Here is a 21,454-nt window from a genome sequence, read left to right as displayed (position 1 = left end):
ATGAGCTCCTCCTCAGCAGCTGAGTGCGTCAGGCACGAATGAAAACAGAAAGTACCAGAATATGAGCGGACATGAACGTTTCTGTGGTAATTCCATTTTTTGGATTGCGCCACTTTGACAACATGCCGTACGCAGGACGCAGTTGCCTGGAGCGCATCAACAATCAGCGCTCTTCCTCCTCTCTGCTCAGGAATCCCCGGTGCCCCGAGAGTCCATAAACAAAGTCCCACAGGTAAACAGGAGCTTTTGCCGGACTCGCCCTGGATGTGGAAGCTGGGGACTTCCAGCTCCACCTTCGAGCCCTGCTCCATGACCCCCCCCCCCCCCCCCCCCCCCACACACACACACACACACACACTTAGCACTGAGAAAAAAGTGACATGAAGGAAATCTTTTAGTTATTATTGTTGTTGACGAAAACTATCTGCTGCTCCCTAATGATGCACTTTAAATCCTGCTGTTGTGTTATTGTAATATGTTTTAATAAATAATAAGATATTACAAAAAATTGTGACAAAAGACTTAGAGGTAAACATTTTTATGACATCATGAAACTTTTCACGTTTTCTGAAAGAAATAAAGTTGGTTCAGGTTAAAGTTCATTTTTATTACATATGAAGTTAAAGAAGGGGGCTCAAGTTAGGCTCCGCCCACTGTGGTTACTATGACTACCAGTGCTGCGCTACTATTTTTGAACTGCACAATCTACTACAACTTCATCTACGACCACGTGACTGATCCGTGTAGTGACGTCATAAAGGCTCAGTGCTCTATTATCTGACATCAGCCAGATCTCACTTCATTAGCAGCCGACTGCTGGTGGGAGACACATCGACTCTCTGAGACAAGAACCTCAAACAACCTCAAACCTTTTTTCTGAGTTTGATAAAAGACCAAGAGACTCTAGAATCATGCCTATTCTACATTTTCCATCTGAGGAGCTCCAGCGGGAATTATCTGGGTGTAAACACCCCAAAAATTACATTTCCCACATGGCGCTCTTGGAGAAAGTCCAGGCTCAGCTTTTAATCACAGAGAAATGGTTAAGTGATGAAAAGCAAAAAACATCACAAGCAGAGACTGAATGGGAAAAATACAAAGGCATGATTACCGTCCTGGAACAAGAGCTGGACGTTTATCAAGACAACGCAGAGACCTGCAAAGTCGCCCTGCAGGCTTTAGAGACCAAACTGAGGAAGAAGGCAACTGTGTGTGAAAATCAGCGAAATCTTCTAAAGCAGGAATCCCAGCTGAGACGCAGATTAGAACAGGGGAAGGTAAACGACCAGATTAGGAACAAAGTTCATCAGAAACTAAGAGAAGAAATTAGTGAACTGGAAGAGGGTCTGGATTACTACCAGGACAACGCTGAGACCTGCAAAACTACAATTCAGGCTTTGAAAATTCAGTTGGAGGAAAAGCAAAACGTTTCTGAAAGTCTGCTAAACCAGTTAGGACTGGAGTCGGAGCTGAGACTGCAGCTGGAGGAGGAGAAACGGAATAAAGACTCGCTCACCGAGGCTTTATATAAACAACTCAGAGACTTAGAGATTATAAACGCTGTTCTGGTGGACGAGATGGACAATATCTACTCTGAGACCAACGAGGCAGAGAAGCTTTGTGAGGAGAAAGGAGAAACAGCTTCTCTCTGTGGGGAATGTGAACCCAGTTCAGAGGACGAAACTCAGCTGGGACCGAGTCTCAGACTAGCTGAGCCCGTCCAGCAGGAGTCGTCTGGATGTCGGCATCCAACTTTCTATTCCCTTTTCCAGACAGTCGGCACCGAGCAAACACGGCTGGCTCGCCTGGACACAAGTCTCAGAGACCAAACAGAAAGAAGGTCAAGAGTAGAGAGCGAGTGCAAAAAATCCAGAACTCTGATTGATGAACTCAAACAGGGACTGGATTATTACCGAGGTAAGGCAGAGTCCTGCAACAAAATGATGCAGGAGGTAAACTTACAGCTGAAGGAGAAAGATAATCTGCTGGAAAACCTCCAAAAGCGACTCAGACGGGAATCCGAGCTGCTGAGATCCAAGTTTGATCAGCAGCAGAAAATCCAGCGGAACAAAGACAACGTTTATGAGAAATTAAAGGTAGAAATGAGTGAACTGGAAGAGGGACTGGATTACTACCAGAGTAATGCAGAGACCTTCAAAATTACAATTCAGACCCTCAAAACTCAGCTGGAGGAACGAGAACATCTGATTGAAGACCTGCAACAGGAGTCAGAGCTGAAACTCCGGCTGGGACAGGAGATTCAGAACAAGGACTCGCTCAACGAGGACTTAAAGACACAGATTAGAGATCTGGAGAAAATGAACCACGATCTCTCGGTTAAACTCTTTAACTCCAGGAAGAGCACGCCTGGGCCAGACGAGAAGCTGTCTGAGGAGCTGGAAGCCTTTACGCCCCGGCTGGTAGAGGAAGCTTCTCTCTGTGAACCTCAGGAACAAACTTCTGAGAGTCTGGAGGCTGACGAGGATTACGAGACGGGAAAAGAAGTTTGCTCTCCACCTGCAGAACAGATAGACTCAGTGGAAGCAAACAGAAGTCTCCATGAAAACGAGCCTTCCCCCAACGACAGCGTTCCACACACAGTCAGGAACCAGCAGGTTTCACTGTGGAGGCGCTTCAAGAAGTTTCTCACTCCGGCGTGTCTACGGAAACATAAAGTTCGGCCTTAAATTAGCATCTGACCCCCCCCAAACACCCAGGCTTCATGATGACGTCACAAGTTTAAACCCCAGCTGTGACCTTTAAGCACGAAAATTAGCATTAGCATTCTCTAAATTTAGCAATCTACGTGGGAGTGAGTGAGTGAGTGAGTGAGTGAGTGAATAACTAATCTAGATGCAACACCCCCTTAGAGCACACACAAGCACACCAGAAAAAAAGGGGCTTCATGAAGGAGAATTAGTTCTCCATCATGAATGCGTGGGTTTACTCCGGGCGCTCCGGTCCCCCCCCCACCCACACACACACATGTTGGGTTAATTAGTGACCCTAACATGTCTCTGGGTGTGAGTGAGTGATTTATGCTGCTTAGTGTGGGGATTGCTGGAAAGCCTCTCACACAAAAAGTCGGAGACTTCATGCAATCCGCTGCGTTTCCTTAGATAGAAAAGCTTTAAGTAAGTGGAATAATGAGCTGGACTCAAAGCACGTTTGAATCAGTAGATTCAATTGGAACGCTGGCTTTTGTAAAGCGCTCTGAGACGACGCTTGTTGTGGATTGGCGATTCATAAATAACCTGAACAGAACGGAGCTGTGGGGGGCAGACATGTAGAGCCAGGCTTTGACAGCTGGAGACGTGAAACTAAAATGTTGAACATTAAATAAAAATGTAAGTAATTAGAAATCTCATAGCCTGGCCTGCCAGACTCCTCCTCTGTTTAATTCTGCACAGAGAAAGGATCTGGGAACTCTCCTGTTCAAATAGCCCCACCCCCTGAGAACTCTAACCGAGCCAATCAGCGCTGAGCAGCGTACGTCACACACCACAACGCCGGTGTCGGTGCAGGATCGGCTCGGGGTCCTTCGACTGCCGATGACGTCAAAGTAGTTGACTGGCTGAACATGAAGCTTACGGACGTTACGTTATCACGTTATGATTCTGATTGGTCAGAACAAATTTGCGGTTGTAGTCCTAGCGGTTGTAGTCCTGTAGTCCAAAAATCAACACGTTTTGGAGAAAATATGTTTGAATTTCTAAAGGAAATGTAAAATATAAGCAAATGATAAACGGTGACCCTCAAAAGCTCTTGATGTTGATGAAATGGGGCAAAATAAAATATAAGAACTTTATTGAAAGACACCAAGCAATATTTAGAGTCAAAGAATGTATTTAGATAACAACTAAGGAAATAAACAGACGAACTCCACATTAATGCAAACAGACGTGGCTTCACATATAAGAACTGTTCTATTGTTTGTTAGTCCGATGTTGGTTTTATGCAGTTTCACATTCTTTACAAAACAAAGATAATGTGGTGTTTTATTAACAAATTACAATTATAAAGAAAACATTTATATGGTAACAAACAAGAATTTATTAACAAAACTGCTAATGTCTTTCCAAAACATGTGTGTGAAAGCCGAGGAGGATTTAGCAATTTGGGGGCCCAAGGCGAACACAGACAAGGGGCCCCTTACACTAAATTTTCGACAATCTTACCTTTAACTGGATTTGCGAAACTCTCCCCTCTTCTGACACGAGTTATTTTCACTTTTTATTAGTCCTCTTTTTTTCCTGTCTTTCTCTCCCTTTGAGTGCTTTCTTCTTCCTGTCAGTGCTCCTGCCTTAGTTTTTTTTCTATTTTCCATTTTGGTCTATGTTTTCCTCCCTTTAAACATTTTTCATTGTCTTTCCTTTCTTCTTCCTTTTGATGTTTACATAAAAAAACGACGTCACTTTCAGAAGTGAAGATAAAAGCTTTTATTAAGCATGCTGCTTCTTTCTCTTATTGGAGCCACTAGGATAACTTCATGTCATGCTTCATGTTTTGACTATCGCTTTGAGTTTGTTACGAACGCTCCCGCCTCTCTTCTTCTTATTTGTGGTCTTATGGCACTTGGTAAACAACAGTTTGGTGCATTACTGCCACCAACTGGATTGGAGTGGAATGACTACCAATCACTTCCAGTTTGTGCATCGCCGTCTTAATAACCCTCTTATGACCATAATTATAACAGGGCCGCCTGGTATTGTTTTAATCTTATGGCTGTAAAATTGTAATAAAAGCGCAAAGTGTGTGTAACTCTTTCAGATCAACCTCAGCTTTTAGTGTATGGTTTGTATTTAGAATTTATTTCTAGTAAAGCCTTTAAAAAATCAGCTTAAAAGTGAAAAAAGCAAAGAAACGGATTTGAATTTTTTACATTTATTACTGAACAGGAACTTCAAAATTACTGGGCAAACAATTTAAACGTTGAACTGAAGTGCATCTTTTCTTAAAAAAGTGTGAACCTTGGTATCTTTTTTAGCTGTTTTTAAGACCATTTATTTTTGTAAACTGCAGAGCACCTCACACCGCCATGGGGTGCTTCTCTGGCACACCGTGCACTGCTATACCAAAAACTTTTGTTTTAGCAAAAACAATTATTTATTGTAAAAAGATAAATAATGCTGGAATGAAGCTGAATCTTACAATTAGCAAATAGTTGAGGGTTGTTCAAATAAAAAATAAAATATAAGACTGAACAAACATTCATACCCTGGTTCACTGGAGATCTGTCCTTTATCTTGGTCACTGTCTTCAGATATAAGCCTTTTGGGACACCCAGGGGCGGTTCTAGACCAAATTTTCCCGGACACCTAATAGATTGTGTTGATTTTCTTTGAAGCATTTCCATAATTTCATGTCGGCTTTTTATGCTGATTACCTTCCCCGTTCCGTTATCCGCTTTCACCGCGGCGCTGCTCTCCGTTTCAATCAGGCTGTACAGCAGGATTTCCCCTCGTAGCGATATTTTCCATAACTCGGATTGCTTCATGCTATAGATCGTTGGAAAGCTGCTTTTATGTACTTTTAGGAACCGTTGGAATTTTTTGAATCTGATCAGCCTTCAAAAGTTATATAACGGAGCATTTTGGATGACAAACTCAGCACGTTTCTGAATCTGTGTTGTGATTCGTTGCGCTCAAGGCAGGGAATCCCGGTGGCTACCGTAATGTCTTGTATATGCACGAAAAGCCCCATTTTTAATCTTTTCAGCACTTTTATAATTTTAATGATATCTTGAACGGTTCAGGAATTATGGTAATGAGAAGTGCGCATGTCCAATCCCGTCTGCGGCCACAGGTTGGTAATAAGAATATTGTGGCATTAACAAAGGGGTGCCTGCGGTCAGGGCTGGGGGCCCCCCCAACACAAGGGGGCCCCAAGCAGCCGCCGACCTATGCCTAATGGTAAAACCGCCTCTGTGTGAAAGTTGAGTAGATTTGCAATAATGTGACGTCATCGGCAGTCGAAGGACCCCGAGCCAATCCTGTACCGACACCAGAAAGCAACTGTCATTTCCATATATGGTATGGCAGTGCCGCGTGCCCACTCCACGGCCTGTGCTACAAGCTGCCACCAACTGTACTTGGAACAAAGGGCATCATTTTGAATTGTAGAATGTCCAAGGAAGATCCCGCCTTCCTGGCCTCTGATTGGCTAGAAGGGCTCTGCCACGATTGGCTATTTCCCTCGCTGCCTTGCCCACAGACATATGTCCTGCCCAGAGCTAAAGAAAGAGACCTGCTACCAGCAGAACACCTGCTTTGGGGAGTTTTGTAAAGAAAATGCGAACTTGTGATATAATAACCATCCTGTCCTGTTATGCAAAATAGTTTTTTTTCCTGTTTCTTTTAAAACCTGCATCTTGTTGCATTTATCACACTTTTAGACTTACTTTATGTCTGTTGGTTCTCAAGCATTGAGGTTATCTAAGATAAACATGTGTGTGCCTTACCTGGGTATGAAACATAATAAAACTGCCCTATTTTGCCCAGTTGTGTCTGCTGATATTAGTAAGTAAAGTAAAAAATGTAAACCGGTGAAAATAGATCTAAATCCTTTTTCTGCACTACACATTTAAACAGATGAAAGGAGTGGTGCTCCAACAGACAGCATATGAAGGTGAAGGCATCAGATATCCTATAGTAGGATAACCCTGGATATTAAGTCAATCCAACAGTGTTAAATGCAACAAGACTGATTGTTTTACAGGTTCTGTTATAAAATAAACTGGTATGTTGGAAAACAGGACAGAATGGTTACCATGGCGCCAAGTTTAAATAAAATCCTCCTTAAGATCTGGCTGCAGCGAGGGAAGACGGTTTCTTCTACAGTCACTGGTTCGCTGTTACAGGAAATGGAAACATCCAGTCGTAAGGGAGCCCTTCTAGCCAATCAGAGGCGAGAAAGGCAGGATCTTCCCTGCTGCCTTATTAGTCACAACTGGATGATTGCTTTCCACCTGACTGGCTGAGACCTTTTTCGTTTGTCTTGATCTTAGCAAAATGTTTACAGCTAAACAATGAGCTCTGGCGTTTAAGGCACGAACATCACTCAGACATATGTCTTGTTTTAAATCTACTTAAAGGAGCTAATGTAATGGACTAGTTAAACCACTTTCCAAACCAAAGCAACCCAACAGGGAAAGTGATTTTCTTTGGTTTAGCGAAGTCGGTGAGACGACAACAAAGTAGTGGTCGTAGCAAATGCAAACGCCTCCGATCTGACGTCAGGAGACAATTCATCAATACACCTCATGCAGTTGGTAGCTAATTATCTGTATGCTCATGAACCAAAGACGAACCCACAACAGCGTCTGATCTACTGTTGTTACCGTCAGCCCAATGGCTAAAACGATGTTTTCCCTTTCACGATACCTGCCATGACACATCTTCATCTTTTACTTGTTTCTTCTCCGTTTTTCTCTAAAATGAACACCTAATGACTTTGACCTCATGTTGTCCTTCAGTCTGCTAGACTGTTACACTCAGTAACCCCACTGGGTGTGTGTGTTGTCCCTGTCTGTTCCACCTCTCTGCTGCTGACCCTGGGACTGATACCAGAACCCGAACAGGGCTGACTGGTACTGACAACAGAATGGATGGATGAACATTTAGGCTGACTGTTTATCTGATGAAACTGCTTCTATCAGCTGTTTTCTCCCACGCGTCAGCCACAGACCACAGCACCCAGAAGGACGCTCAAGCAATCTTTAAATTTGTGGGTCAAGTTTATTTATAGAGATTCACGGACTTTCTCCAAACTCTGTAACACATGCACACAACACAGATACAAGAACAGAACATGGACTTTAAAACAGGTCGGGACCAGCTGAGCGACAGCGTGTGTGTGTGTGTGTGTGGGGGGGGGGCACCTCCTCAGCAGCCTGACCCCAAAGGGGCAGACAGACATGCCTGGACATCCCGCTGATCAGATGTGAAGATGCTGCCCTGTGATTAGTGTTACCTCAGGGTCGTGTGTGTAAGACAGAAGCCCCTCCTCGCTGCGTCATGATAACACCTGTGATATCTACAGTGATAACACAGAGACTACAGAGGAACGAGAGCGAGCTCTGAAAACAGAAATGAACACATAAAAGTCAGTGGAGCCCTGATGATGCTTCCAGGTGAAGGAGGGGGGAAAAGTCTCTTCAGACAGAGCCATGGAGCACTCCTAACTCCCTCTCATCCCGATCCTCTTCATCCATTTTGCGTCCATGTTTCCGGAAGTATTTGTAGCGTTGAACATAGAGCTTGACCAGGTTACTGACCTTGACTGGGTTGATTTCACCCGTTCGACTGTGGCAGATCTGAAAAAAAAAAACAAAAACAAAAAAAAAAAACCAGACGGACACTTGATTTAATCGGGGTTGAAACATGGCTCAGCATTCCTGTTTGACTTGACCTGAACGAACACATGAAGTGTGTGTTGTTCCTTGATGTAGGTGTGTGTCCTCAGGCTGACCTTGTGCACAGCCTTCCTAAGGATGTCTTTGTACTCGTCCTTGTTGATGTCTTTGCGTTGGTAGTACGGTTTGATGGCCAGCTTCACCTCCTCCACCGCCCGCTCCTGTGTGTGCAGCTTCTTCAGATACTAAGCAAAACAAAACCAACCTCATTATGACAAGAATCCCAACCAAAGCATAAAAACACTGTAGACAAATCGACCTGTGAGTAAAACCACGACTGAAATGTAGAGCATCAGCGCTCTGGCAGGAGGGCTTCCACCAGATGGTGATCCACAGCAAACATATGGGTTCACTTCAATAATCAGCCCATTCCAGCTCAACACCTCCCAGTCCTAATTACGCTCACACTGTGGTGGTCCTAGTAGGAGGTGCACGTCTCCTTCTGCAATGCCGGAGAATTCAAGCCTAATTTACTCCTGCAGAAGGGGCTCCGTGGCCTGGTGAACACCGGCTGAGCTGCAGCCTCTGGTCCCATAACACCTGAACATCACCTGCTCAGTGTTGTCAGCTTAGCGACTTTGTAGCCATTTCTAACGACTTTTCGGACCCCCTTAACAACTTTTTTTCAAAAAAGCGCCTAGCGACAAATCTGGCGACATTTCTGACCCCCCTCAGCTACTTTGACTACAACTTTGTAGCCGACTTTACCTGCAGATTAGCGAGGCATCTGAAGCGACGGGACCGTCCTTCCTTCCAGAGGATCAGAAAGAAAATGATCTGCGCATGTGCGTGCAGCATGATCACGCTACCCCCATTGGCCAATCAAACCTTTTGTGGGTTTTCACAAGTCCATTATTTGAGATCGCCACCGGCGCTTCATAAAGGGCGACCGCTCCTTCCGCCATCCTGCCGCATTTCGGCAGCTGAGCTCGGCTGGCACTGGCTGGCAGCGTCGCACTCACACATGGCTTCTCGCACCACTTGTGGTGCATTCAAGGAACATTGGAACTCTATGATGAGTTCAATAAGGTAGCACATTTAAAACTTTTATAAAAATCAGAATAATACTGTAAGACAAACACCTCAGGTCATTGGCAGTTTGCATGTAACGTTTCTGAATACTAAATACGGCCTGCTTCTTTTTACACTAAAGTACTAAAAACAACAAAACCAAACAAAAACAAAACACACACATATATATAAATATATATATATATATATATATATATATATATATATATATATATTATCTGTTAGGTCAGTATATAGCACTGAATCACAACAGAAGAATACACCTCAAGGCACAACTACAAGAGAAAATTCATTTAAATTCAATCATACATACATTCCTATCGATTTAATATTTTTGTGTTTAAGAGTTCCATTCTCTTCAGACAAAATATAAATATTCCTTCCATTTATTTGTGCCTCTCCTTGATGTTTTAAAGGCTGCTGTTTTGTATTCTATGGAGTTTTTATTTTAATAAAATATAAAAAATAAATTAAAACATTTTTTTCATAAAATCACGCAGGTTTTATCTGATTTACTCTATAAGACCGGTGACGTCATCACGCAAACCAGATGACGTCATTGCATCATATGCAAATTAGCACATGATGTCATCTGGCGACATCTAGCGACTTCTGGGGGCAACTTCAGCTACTTTCAGTCAAAAGCAGTTGGCGACATCACCTGCTCATCGTACCTTATCTGGGTCTTTCCTCTCGTTATCCATCAGGCTGTTGCTGGAGCTCCCCGTCACACCTGGCAGCACCATGGGCACGATGGGGGGAGGGGTCTGCGCACATCCACCACCCATGGACGAGTGTAGGTGAGAAGGTGGAGTTTTGGTGCAGCCAACTAAAGGGAGAGAGCCGTGGAGGATAAACTGGGCGGGACTTAGTCCTGGAGGTGGGGGCAAGGCGGGAGGGGGAGGGATCTGTGAGGAGGAAGAGGAGGAGGCTGCAGGAGGAGGAGCGTGCTGCTGGGACTGGTTCTGATTGGCTTGTGAGAGAATCTGCAGGAGAGAAACCAAGGGTCAGTAACTTGATCAAGCATCTTCCTGTAACTCCAGGTGGTCACACGGAGACGATGGACACATGAATGGAGCCTAAAACATCAGTCAGCCATTGGCTGTAGGATGTGATTTGGTGTGAAAGGATGTGGTCTGTGTGTGTGTGTGTGTGTGTGTGGTGTGTGTTCATGTGACCGTAATCAGAGCGTCTGGGGAAGGGCAGAGTTAGACGGATTAACAATAATTCATGTTCCATGAACTGGTGAGTTTTGTTGAAGCAGGGAAACAACTAAAACAAGCAGGGTAGCGGCCCTCGAGGGTAAAAAAGAACACGGTGTAAAAGAGGATGAGAGGAGAAGTTTCCCTCACCTGGCTGGTGGCTTGGATGAACTCCTGAGCTTTAGCTCTGCTGGCCATGTTGGCCTCTTCCATCTTAAACAGCAGTGCTGTCACTGAGGAGGGAGTCAGAAAGAGTGTGTCAGAAAAACACATCTACTGTTGAACAACACACCAGGGACATATCGGCCGATATTTACGGTTTCAAACCGTCCAACTCTGCCACCTGCTGACCGGCAACTCACACCAGCAGTCTCTTTAAAACGTGAACTCATCAACCATCAATAAATGTGATGAATAATTGTTAAAATTGACCAAAATAATGATGGTTATGAATGAAGCAGCCACTGAACACTGCAGAACTTCCACACCGTTCAGGTAACAATGCTACAGGGTCCCCCTCAGCCCTGAACCTCGGGCTTATGGGCCATTCCCATCTGTACTGGGTCGGCCCGGGCCGGGTAGCGTAGGTTGTTTACATATCTGAGTGGCCTGGTATTTTTCCGGGCCAACCAAGGCTCATTCTCAGCCCTCTTCTGGAGGGGGTCTGCTTCAGGCCGACCAGGGCCAACACACCCACTGCTGACAGCAAATTCACACCTTCCATTAGAGCAAGCCTCTGATTGGTGGGTAGAATCAGCCCACATGGGCTTAAGGCAAGGATGTGTGGAATCAACCGGGCCAGGCTGGGGCCGACTGGGGCTACCCGGCCCGGGCCGACCCGGTACAGATGGGAATGGCTCATTAGTAGGTCAGCTTGGCCTGGGCCGGAGCCCGCCTCCACATGTCCGGGTTGTGTTTACACAGCCTGCTCAGGAAGAGGACACGGGTGGTGAGGCTCTGCTAAAGTGGAATGGAGAAGCCAAGGATGTCCCTCCTCGCCGCCACAAGTAGGTAAACAAAAACGGGGGTGAGCCGTGTTGCTTTTGGAGACCATCAACCACAACTTTCTCTCTCTCCAACTCTTAGGCTGTGTCTCAATTCAGGGTCTGCATCCTTCGTCGGCCGGTTACGTCACAGCGCCGCGACTAGGCCTGTCCCAATTCGAAGACTCCTTCAAATGCGGTCGACGAATGCGGCCTTCTTTTCGCCTGAATGAAGGATGGGTCCGGTGTAACCTTCAGTGGTTTACAAATCAATTTCCTTCTGGGATTAATAAAGTATTTTTGAATTGAATTGAATTGAATTTCCCGATGCCTTGCGGGCCGGATGGCAGAACTTTTAAAAACAATGGCGGACAGTGAAGCGGGAGCTGTTGGAGAGGATTGCGCATATAAATGTCAGTATAAACTAGAAAACTGTTAGGTTAAGGGCTTTTGTGATACATGAACGTTATTTTAGTTAGAAATGTTACAGTAAAAGTGCTTGTATTGCGGTCTGTTCGGCCGCGCTCGGTGTCGTACTTCTCCCGCTACGTTTTCCCTGATTTTAATAGGAGTTTGTATTTTAGGGACAAAAGAGAAAACCAGGGAATTTATTAAGCTTAGGGCGGAGATGGACCACATGATCACCGGAGCAAAGTATTCGGCGGCTGTGGCATGGAGGTACAATAACATCTCATATTTTAAGTTTAGTTTTTTCTGCAAAAACATGAAAGGAATAACCCGTTGTCCTCTCTTCTCTTCCTGTTGTTTTTTCTTACATGTTTGTTAAGACTATTCTGGAGAAAATGGGCATCCAGGGGAAGGTGACAGCGATGACCAGCTTCTGGAGCTGATCAGGGAGGACATGAGGCTGCAGAGGGAGGCAGAGCAGCAGAGGGCCCAGGAGAGAAGGGAGAATTTTGACAGAAAAAATGGTTAAGAAAGATTAAACATGTACATATAAAAGAAATATCTAAATAAAATCAGTTCTGTATAAATTCTTGAATTTTATTTTTGTTTACAATTGAGAATTGTTTAATATTACAGGGTATCCGCTGGGTCTGAAAAGTCTTAAAAGGTGATAAATGGGTTTTGGTCAAATTAAGACCCTTAGAAAGTATTAAAAACTGTTATCACATCTTTGCTCAGGCTCAGCTTGTCGCAAGTATTTTCTCTGAATTAGCTCTCCAACAGTCAAGGAAATGATTAAAAAGCTAAATAAAACTTCCAGCTCCATCGTTTAAAGTTCCTTCTCCCTTCTGCTCAGCGGTTCCACGGTTGCTAGGCGACGGAACGTTGGCCGAGGGAGTGGCGGGAATTCATGAAGGCTAGGCCTGTCCAAATTCACAGCCGTTAACATCTGGTCTAGTCGGCCGACGGAGGACGCAGCCCACGTCGGCCGAGTAGGCTGGGTCCTTCGAAGGAAGCAGACCCTGAATTGAGACACAGCCTTTGTTTCTCCTGCTTTATTTGGATGAATCCAACAGGGAGCCTCAGATATGAACATGTCTGATACCATCCATTTATTAACTCATTCACTGCCACTGACGACTAAAGTCGTCATTCTAAACCCGGTCGCTCGCTTCTAAAAGATGTCTACTACGTTTTTTAAAGGGATGGGCTTGGGAACGAGGTCGCACCTTCAGAGTAAACGTAACGGCTCTAATTTTGATTTTCATCCATGTGTGTCACACGTCACGTGACCGGGAAACGGACAACTCATGAGTTAGAAGCTCGGCTTGGGACGCCGCCATGCCTAAAGTGAGGCGCAAACCTGCTGCTGCTCACACTGCGACAAATGACTGTGAAAGCATGGAACAGCTAGAAACACGATTCTCTCTGACCCAAGGAGTGAGCCGACTCTTTCTTTTGGTAGTTTTGGTGTTAACATGATCACAGAGCACAATGTTCTGTGACTCTTCAAAAAAAACAGTAAAAAGGATCAAAGATGCTGCTGGTCAGAGGCTTTCTGATCAGATAACGGCGGGCAGTGAATGAGTTAAGCTATAGTTTTATTTGTTCCGGAGTGCTTTTGCTCTCAGGGTCTTTACAAAAAGGGCCGTTGCTTGGTTTGGTTAAAGAAGACTGAAGTTCTACAAAAGCAAATTTCATTTGAACAGAAGGAGTATTTTATTCTCACGTGCTAGGACGCCTCCAGTTGTGCAGTCTACTCCGGTCTGCAGACTCCAGGGAAGGGCGGAAGCTGCTGGAGGGGGCGGCGGAGGAGGAGGGGGTGGTTTGCTGGCACATGAAGAAGATACAGAAGAAGAGGAGGAGGGGTCGGATGAAGACAGAGGTAGAGAAAGAGAAGTGAGGCCAGCTGATGACGATGAGCAAGGAGGAGAAGCCAAAGATTTGGATGAATCATCTGGAAAAGGGGGCTTGGCAGTCAGTGTAGACAAGGCATTGGTGAGGCCTGCTCCCTGAGGGGTGGACAGGCTGGACGGACTGGAGGCAGGAGGGGTGGGACTGGTCTGAGTTGGACAGTCTTCAGCTAGGAAAGATGGGTCTGGTGTCTTACAGCTACTGTCCACAGTCTGAGAGTCTGGAGAAGACTCTCTAGTGTCCCTCAGAGTTGCAGTAGATGGTGGAGGTGTGTGCGGTGGAGAAGAGGAGGGTGGGAGGACACTGGTGGAGGAGGACGTGGAAGAGGAGGAGGAAGAACAGGGTGGAGGACCTGTTTGGCCACAGTGAGGATTAGCAGACTTGCTCCCCTCTAAACCAGCTGATGGAACATCTAAAGAGGCTCCGGCCCAGCCTTCAGACGAGGCTTTGGATTGGTTACCATCTGCTGCAGCCAATCCAACACCTCCATCTTTTTTGCTGGTCTTCTTGACCAGGCGACGGCGGCGCTTGGTTGCTAGAGATGACGAGGGTGAAGATGCAGAGGAGGAGGTGGATGTGATGGAGCTGGTTTTTGTTTTCTTGGATTTGAGCCCTGCAGGGCTGGCTAGGGCTGACGGTGGTGCAGCCAGGCTGCTCCGTTTTCCCAGACTGCTCAGGTCTTTACCGCGGCCACCCAGAGAAAGTGGCTCTGAACATGGTTTAAGGAAAGGTGACCTGCTTTCATTGTCTCTGCAAAAGACTACTGCAATTGAGCCCCCGCCCCCGCCAGCTGTACCTCCAGAGCCTAGCAGGTCCATGCTCAGCTTTCCGGAGCCAACTGAGGCCCCTGTGGTGCTGCTCACTCCCTCACGCACCAGAACAGACACTTTGGATTGAAGCTTACCCTTTCGACCACTTCCACCATCTTTCTTGGATTTGCCGGAGCGACTCAGATCCTTTCTGCCGCCCTTGTCTCTGTCTTTGTCTTTGCCCAGTTTTCTGGCCCGCTTTGCTAAGGGAAGACCAGGTGAAACCGACGCAGAGCCGGAAGTGATGGTTAGCGAGGAGAGGCATTTACTGGTGGTTCTGTTAGAAGACGTGGAGGACTCACATTTCTTTAATGCGTGGGACTTCTTTTTGGGGTGACTTCGTCTGGTCTTGGGTGTAGCTTTAGCTTTAGGGCTGGGGACAGGAGGCTCTGGAGGCAAAGTGGCCGGAGGCGTATCCTCCATAGAGGGGTAATCTGAATCCAAGGCTTCACCATCTAAAGACAACATGTCAATCTCCAATTTGTCTGAGTAGCGGTCCGACTCATAGCCATGATACCTGGGTGGTGAAAGCGATTGTGACCAGCTGCGACAGCTTCCCTCTTCCTCTGCAGCTCCACCTGAATGCCATTTTCTTTTCTTCCTTTTATGCGACTCGCTGACCTGTGTGGGATGACTGGGAGATGCTGTGGACAGTCTGGGGGAGCCAGGTACGGTGGTGGTGGTGGTAGTGGTTGTGACTGTGATGGTTCTCTTAATAGCAAAGAGATCGGACCCGTTGAGGTCTTGGATAGATGGGGGCACAACAGGACGCCCATCTCGCCGGCGCTCCATCTCATGCTGTCTGTCGCTGTCCCTCTTGTCCCTGCTCCTTTTGGACCTCTCCGTGAGGCCTCGCTCTCTGCTGCTTGAATGGCGTATGCCCTTCTTTTCCCCCTCTCTTTTTCTAGAACTGGAATCATGCACTCTTTCATCTTTTCTATGGCTACTGCTGCGATGACGATGTCCATCTCTGTCTCTGTCTCGGTTTTTATCTCTATCTCGGTCTTTATCTCCATCCCGGTCTCGGTATCCGTATCTGTCCCTTTCTCTGTCTCTGTTCCTGTCTTTGTCTCTTTCTTGATCTCGATGTCTTTCCTCGGACAGCCTGGAGAAGGATAGTCTAGAATGCCCTCCCTTTCTAGAGGACTTGTGGGAATCTTCGGGGCTGCTGTGTAGTCGTTTCTTTCTCTTTTGACTGCTGCTTCTGCTGCTCCTCCTTGCTCTAACCTCCTTCCCAGCCTTGTGTCCTTGTTCCTTTTCTTTGCTCCTGTCCCTATCCCCCTCTTTGCCCTTCCTTCGCTTTTTCCTTCTGGTTTCCTTTTCTCCAGCTTTCCTATCTCTGCTTTTCTGTTGGTCACGCTCCTTGGAGCTCTTGGAGGACTTGTGGCTCTTGCCAGTTTGCTCTACAGGAGATATGGGTGGAGGGGACACTGCAGAAGCTTTAGGCACAGAAGGAGGCAGTGGTGGCTGAGAAGAAAGGGGAGACGAGGCAGGAAATGAGTGATATCTTTCCTTCCTCCTACTGACCAACTTCCTTCTCAAATCCTCCACTCCAACTACAGGCTCGTTCTCCAGCTCCTGGTCATCCTCCCAGTTTCCCTCCGTGCACACGGATACAAATCCATCTCCATCGAGCACACGGAGAATGCGCTCTGGTTTAGAAGCAAAGAAAGAGATTTTGGGAGAGTTTGAGGTGAGTTGCTCTTCATCAGGTCTGTTATTAGCCCTGTCTCTGTCAACAGCTCCAACAATTTCCCCCTCCTCTATCTCAGAATGGTCAGAGTCACTGCTCTCTTTTTGCCCTTCGCCTTTGGGGGTGCTGCTGCCCAGTCTCCGTCTCAGAGACAGCTGGGGAGCTGGACAGGGGCTCAGCTGGTCTGTAAAGGTGTCAGTGGAATCTGGAGGTTCTTCTTCTTTCTCCTCAGGATTGTGAATCTCCTCCTCTTTTTTAATGTCTTCATCTACATCTGATTCTGGAGAGCCAGTGGGATCAAAGGGGTCATACTTCTCTCCCTCCCCCTCTTCATCTGCCACCCTTCTCTCTTTATCCCCATCAGTCGGACTGAAAGGATCATACATTTCCTCTTTCTGGCCATCTTCTTCACTGGACTGCATTGATCCACGAGGACAGCAGGCCACAGAGATGGTACTGGATGAAGGAGTGGGGAGAGGCTGTCTAGCTGAAGAGGTGGATGTGGAGGACACCCCAGACACCTCTCTTTGACATTTCACATGATTTTGATAAGCAGATGACTTTGCACAGAAAAAGGAGGATGAAGACGATGGTGAAGATGGATCAGATGAAGGGGGTGAAGAGGGTGAGCAGAGAAAAGGGCTCCTGGATGTTTCTTCAGCTTCTACTGGGGACGAGGAGGCAGCCAGCCTCCTTTTGAAGCCTGGTGTTGGAGACAGGTCCATGGGCCAGGAACACCTGTGACGCTAGGATGCCAAAAACACAAAGCAGAAGGGTCCAGGAGCACACCTGGCAGAGAGGAAAAGATTCAAGTTAACGGAGTTCTGCAAAAGTTCCCAATGGAGTGTATTAATAGATTCTATTGAAACTGATTTATTCAAAGTTTTAAATGCTGACACCTTCATCATCATCACCTTCATCATCATTATCATCAACACCTTAATCATCATCATCGCAACCACCTTCTTCTTCTTCTTCATCATCATCATCATCATCATCATCATCATCATCATCACCACCACCAGCTATCATCATCTTCATCATCATTATCATCACCACCATCACCATCATCACCTTCATCATCATTATCATCAACACCTTAATCATCATCATCATCACAACCACCTTCATCATCATCATCATCATCGTCACCACCACCAGCTATCATCACCTTCATCATCATTATCACCATCATTATCATCACCACCATCACCATCATCACCTTCATCATCATTATCATCAACACCTTAATCATCATCATCATCACAACCACCTTCATCATCACCATCATTATCATCAACACCTTAATCATCATCATCACAACCACCTTCATCATCATCATCATCATCGTCGTCACCGCCACCATCATCATCACCACCACCTTCATCATCATTTTCACCATCATCATTAACATCAACACCTTCATCATCATTATCATCATCATCATCATCATTATTATTCAACATTATCACCATCACCGTCATCATCATCATCACCACCACCAGCTATCATCACCGTCATCATCATTATCACCATCATCATCATTATCACCATCTTCATTATCACCATCATCATTATCACCATCTTCATTATCACCATCATCATTATCACCATCATCATTATCACCATCATCATTATCACCATCATCATTATCACCATCATCATTATCACCATCATCATTATCACCATCATCATTATCACCATCTTCATTATCACCATCATCATTATCACCATCATCATTATCACCATCATCATTATCACCATCTTCATTATCACCATCATCATTATCACCATCTTCATTATCACCATCATCATTATCACCATCTTCATTATCACCATCATCATTATCACCATCATCATTATCACCATCATCATTATCACCATCATCATTATCACCATCATCATTATCACCATCTTCATTATCACCATCATCATTATCACCATCATCATTATCACCATCATCATTATCACCATCATCATTATCACCATCATCATTATCACCATCTTCATTATCACCATCTTCATTATCACCATCTTCATTATCACCATCATCATTATCACCATCTTCATTATCACCATCTTCATTATCACCATCTTCATTATCACCATCTTCATTATCACCATCATCATTATCACCATCATCATTATCACCATCATCATTATCACCATCATCATTATCACCATCTTCATTATCACCATCATCATTATCACCATCATCATTATCACCATCATCATTATCACCATCATCATTATCACCATCTTCATTATCACCATCATCATTATCACCATCATCATTATCACCATCATCATTATCACCATCATCATTATCACCATCTTCATTATCACCATCATCATTATCAACAACACCTTAATCATCATTATCATCACCACCATCACAGTGTTTCCCCTAGGAATTTTTCCAGCTGTGGTGGTGGTGGTGGTGGTGGTGGGGGGGGGGGGTATGACACGTCTCACCTTTATGTTAATATTGTTTTATTTGATGCACTCCACTTTGAACTGCACCAATCCAGCGACTGCTGCATTGTAATAACTAGTATTAAAGGTGAATACACCAATATTTGCACAAGAATAATTTCTGTTTTAAACTCTCAGTGACACACTTTGCAGGGTGGATTTGGCATTTAATTTTTCTTGGCGTCTGAAAAAACATCTTCTTCTGCCCCCTTTATTTGACTTTCTGCCCCCTTTATTTGACTTTCTGCCCCCTTTATTTTGGTCCAAGATCATTACTGGGCCGGCCCTATTAAACACCTTCTACACCCCTGCTTAGTAGACTTAATGAAGTATTTGTAAGCCAGTATAAAAATGACTGAAACACAAATTTACATATTTGGCATTACTGACCAATATTTTTTATTTAATTTATTTGTTAAGAACATCAAGATGCATTACAGTGAACATTATAATAAGCTGGGCGGACACTTTGCGACTTTTTCACTCGTAACACAGCTTCAGCTCAAACTGTACGACTTCAGCGCAGGGTAGATCTCACGAGTCATGTGCTCACACTGTACGTCTGGTAGCAACGCGTCGGACCTAAAATATGCTAAAAATAGCAGTTTTTACACAACACGTCAGACTTTTTTGTCTTGTTTTGCCTGTTGTCCTTCGGGAGAGCTGCAGGAGGACACACAGGGATTTATGGGGGTTGGATGAGGAAACGAAATAAAGAAAGTAAATCTGTGTTTTGTGATCAGTTTAATTCGATATGAACACGACAAACACGCTTTCTTGACAATCATTGTGAGTAAAAAAACGTGTAGAAATAAAAACGAACAGCGTGTGTTATTAGGGAAATAGCGGGTGAGCGGAGTTGATGCAGGATTGCGAATACGCCGTGAGCGGTTCTGTTACTTTTTGGGTCACAGCTGCTCGCTGCGCCGCTTCAACCCTCATGAGGAACGAGATAAATATCAAATACTCCAGAAGTCCGTGCGAGCTCACGACTGCTGATCGGTAGCTGGTCACGTGGTGTTAATCGCCTCTCGTAACCCCCGTACACTACACGACGCTCAGCGCAAAACTCGCCCCGATCTTGTGGATTCTCGCACGAGTGGAAAATCTGCTCAAAAAAGTGAAAAAGTCGCACAGTGTCCGCCCGGCTACTGTGTGTGTGCGTTGATGCCTGGGCCGAGCTGACGGAGCTCCCGGCTGCAGTTTTGTGTGTAGGGAGGGGCGGGCGCTCTATCTGACTGGCCAATCACAGAGCGTGAAGACAGTCAGTTACCCAATGAGGATTTCATTCAGCACGATTACAGATATTTACGAGTTTTACACTCCTTTCTTGCTCGTATTCTTCAAAAATGCTTTATCCGTACGCTCATAGCTGTAACCACCCGGCCCTGCCTCCTCCTCCTTGCTACCTGCCGGCTGTGATCACAAGCAACAACACAGTAGTTCCCGCTGCTTCTTCGGGAAACGGCGCAAAAAAAAAAAAAACATCAATAAAACTTGGGATGTTGTAGGCGTGGCGGTGGGATTTCAGCCGTGGCGGCCCGCTATGTAAGGCAAACCCTGCCATCATCACCTTCATCATCATTATCATCAACACCTTAATCATCATCACAACCACCTTCATCATCATCATCATCATCATCATCATCGTCATCATCATCATCATCATCATCATCACCACCACCAGCTATCATCATCTTCATCATCATTATCATCACCACCTTCATCATCTTTATCATCAACACCTTAATCATCATCACCACCTTCATCATCATTATCATCACCACCATCACCATCATCACCTTCATAATCATTATCACCATCATCATTATCATCATCATCAACACCTTAATCATCATCATCACAACCACCTTCATCATCATCATCATTATCATCACCATCATCATCACCACCACCAGCTATCATCACCTTCATCATCATTATCACCATCATCATTATCATCAACACCTTAATTATCATTATCATCATCACCTTCATCATCATTATCATCACCATCATTATCATCAACACCTTCATCATCATTATCATCACCACCATCACCATCATCACCTTCATCATCATTATCACCATCATCATTACTATCAACACTTTCATCATCATTATCACAACCACCTTCATCATCATCATTATCACCATCATCATTATCATCAACACCTTAATCATCATTATCATCACCACCTTCATCATCATTATCACCATCATCATTATCATCAACACCTTCATCATCATTATCATCACCACCTTCATCATCATTATCACCATCATCATTATAATCAACACCTTCATCATCATTATTATCAACACTTTCATCATCATTATCACAACCACCTTCATCATCATCATCATCATCAACACCTTAATCATCATCATCACAACCACCTTCATCATCATCATCATTATCATCAACACCTTAATCATCATCATCATCATCATTATCATCAACACCTTAATCATCATCATCACAACCACCTTCATCATCATCACCATCATCATCATTATCATCA

General features: G+C 44.9%; 1 protein-coding gene across 2 annotated transcripts in view; it reads right to left on the bottom strand.

Moving 5' to 3' along the window:
- Positions 1-7,716: 7,716 nt before the first annotated feature.
- Positions 7,717-21,454, bottom strand: part of scaf1 (SR-related CTD-associated factor 1) — a 20,722-nt gene continuing 6,984 nt past the window's right edge. For both annotated transcript variants that reach the window (XM_070546974.1, XM_070546973.1), the window contains exons 2-6: positions 13,768-17,243; positions 10,798-10,880; positions 10,120-10,431; positions 8,470-8,598; positions 7,717-8,314 (exon numbers count right to left, since the gene is read on the bottom strand). In XM_070546974.1, coding sequence (XP_070403075.1) covers positions 8,156-8,314; positions 8,470-8,598; positions 10,120-10,431; positions 10,798-10,880; positions 13,768-17,179 — 4,095 coding nt within the window. In that variant the 5' untranslated portion in view covers positions 17,180-17,243 and the 3' untranslated portion in view covers positions 7,717-8,155. The remainder of the gene's footprint in view (positions 8,315-8,469; positions 8,599-10,119; positions 10,432-10,797; positions 10,881-13,767; positions 17,244-21,454) is intronic.

This window comes from Nothobranchius furzeri, chromosome 18 (assembly GCF_043380555.1).
Source record: "Nothobranchius furzeri strain GRZ-AD chromosome 18, NfurGRZ-RIMD1, whole genome shotgun sequence".
NCBI lineage: Eukaryota > Metazoa > Chordata > Actinopteri > Cyprinodontiformes > Nothobranchiidae > Nothobranchius > Nothobranchius furzeri.
Note: the sequence above shows the minus strand (reverse complement) of the source record. Positions and strands in the feature narration are given on the sequence as shown.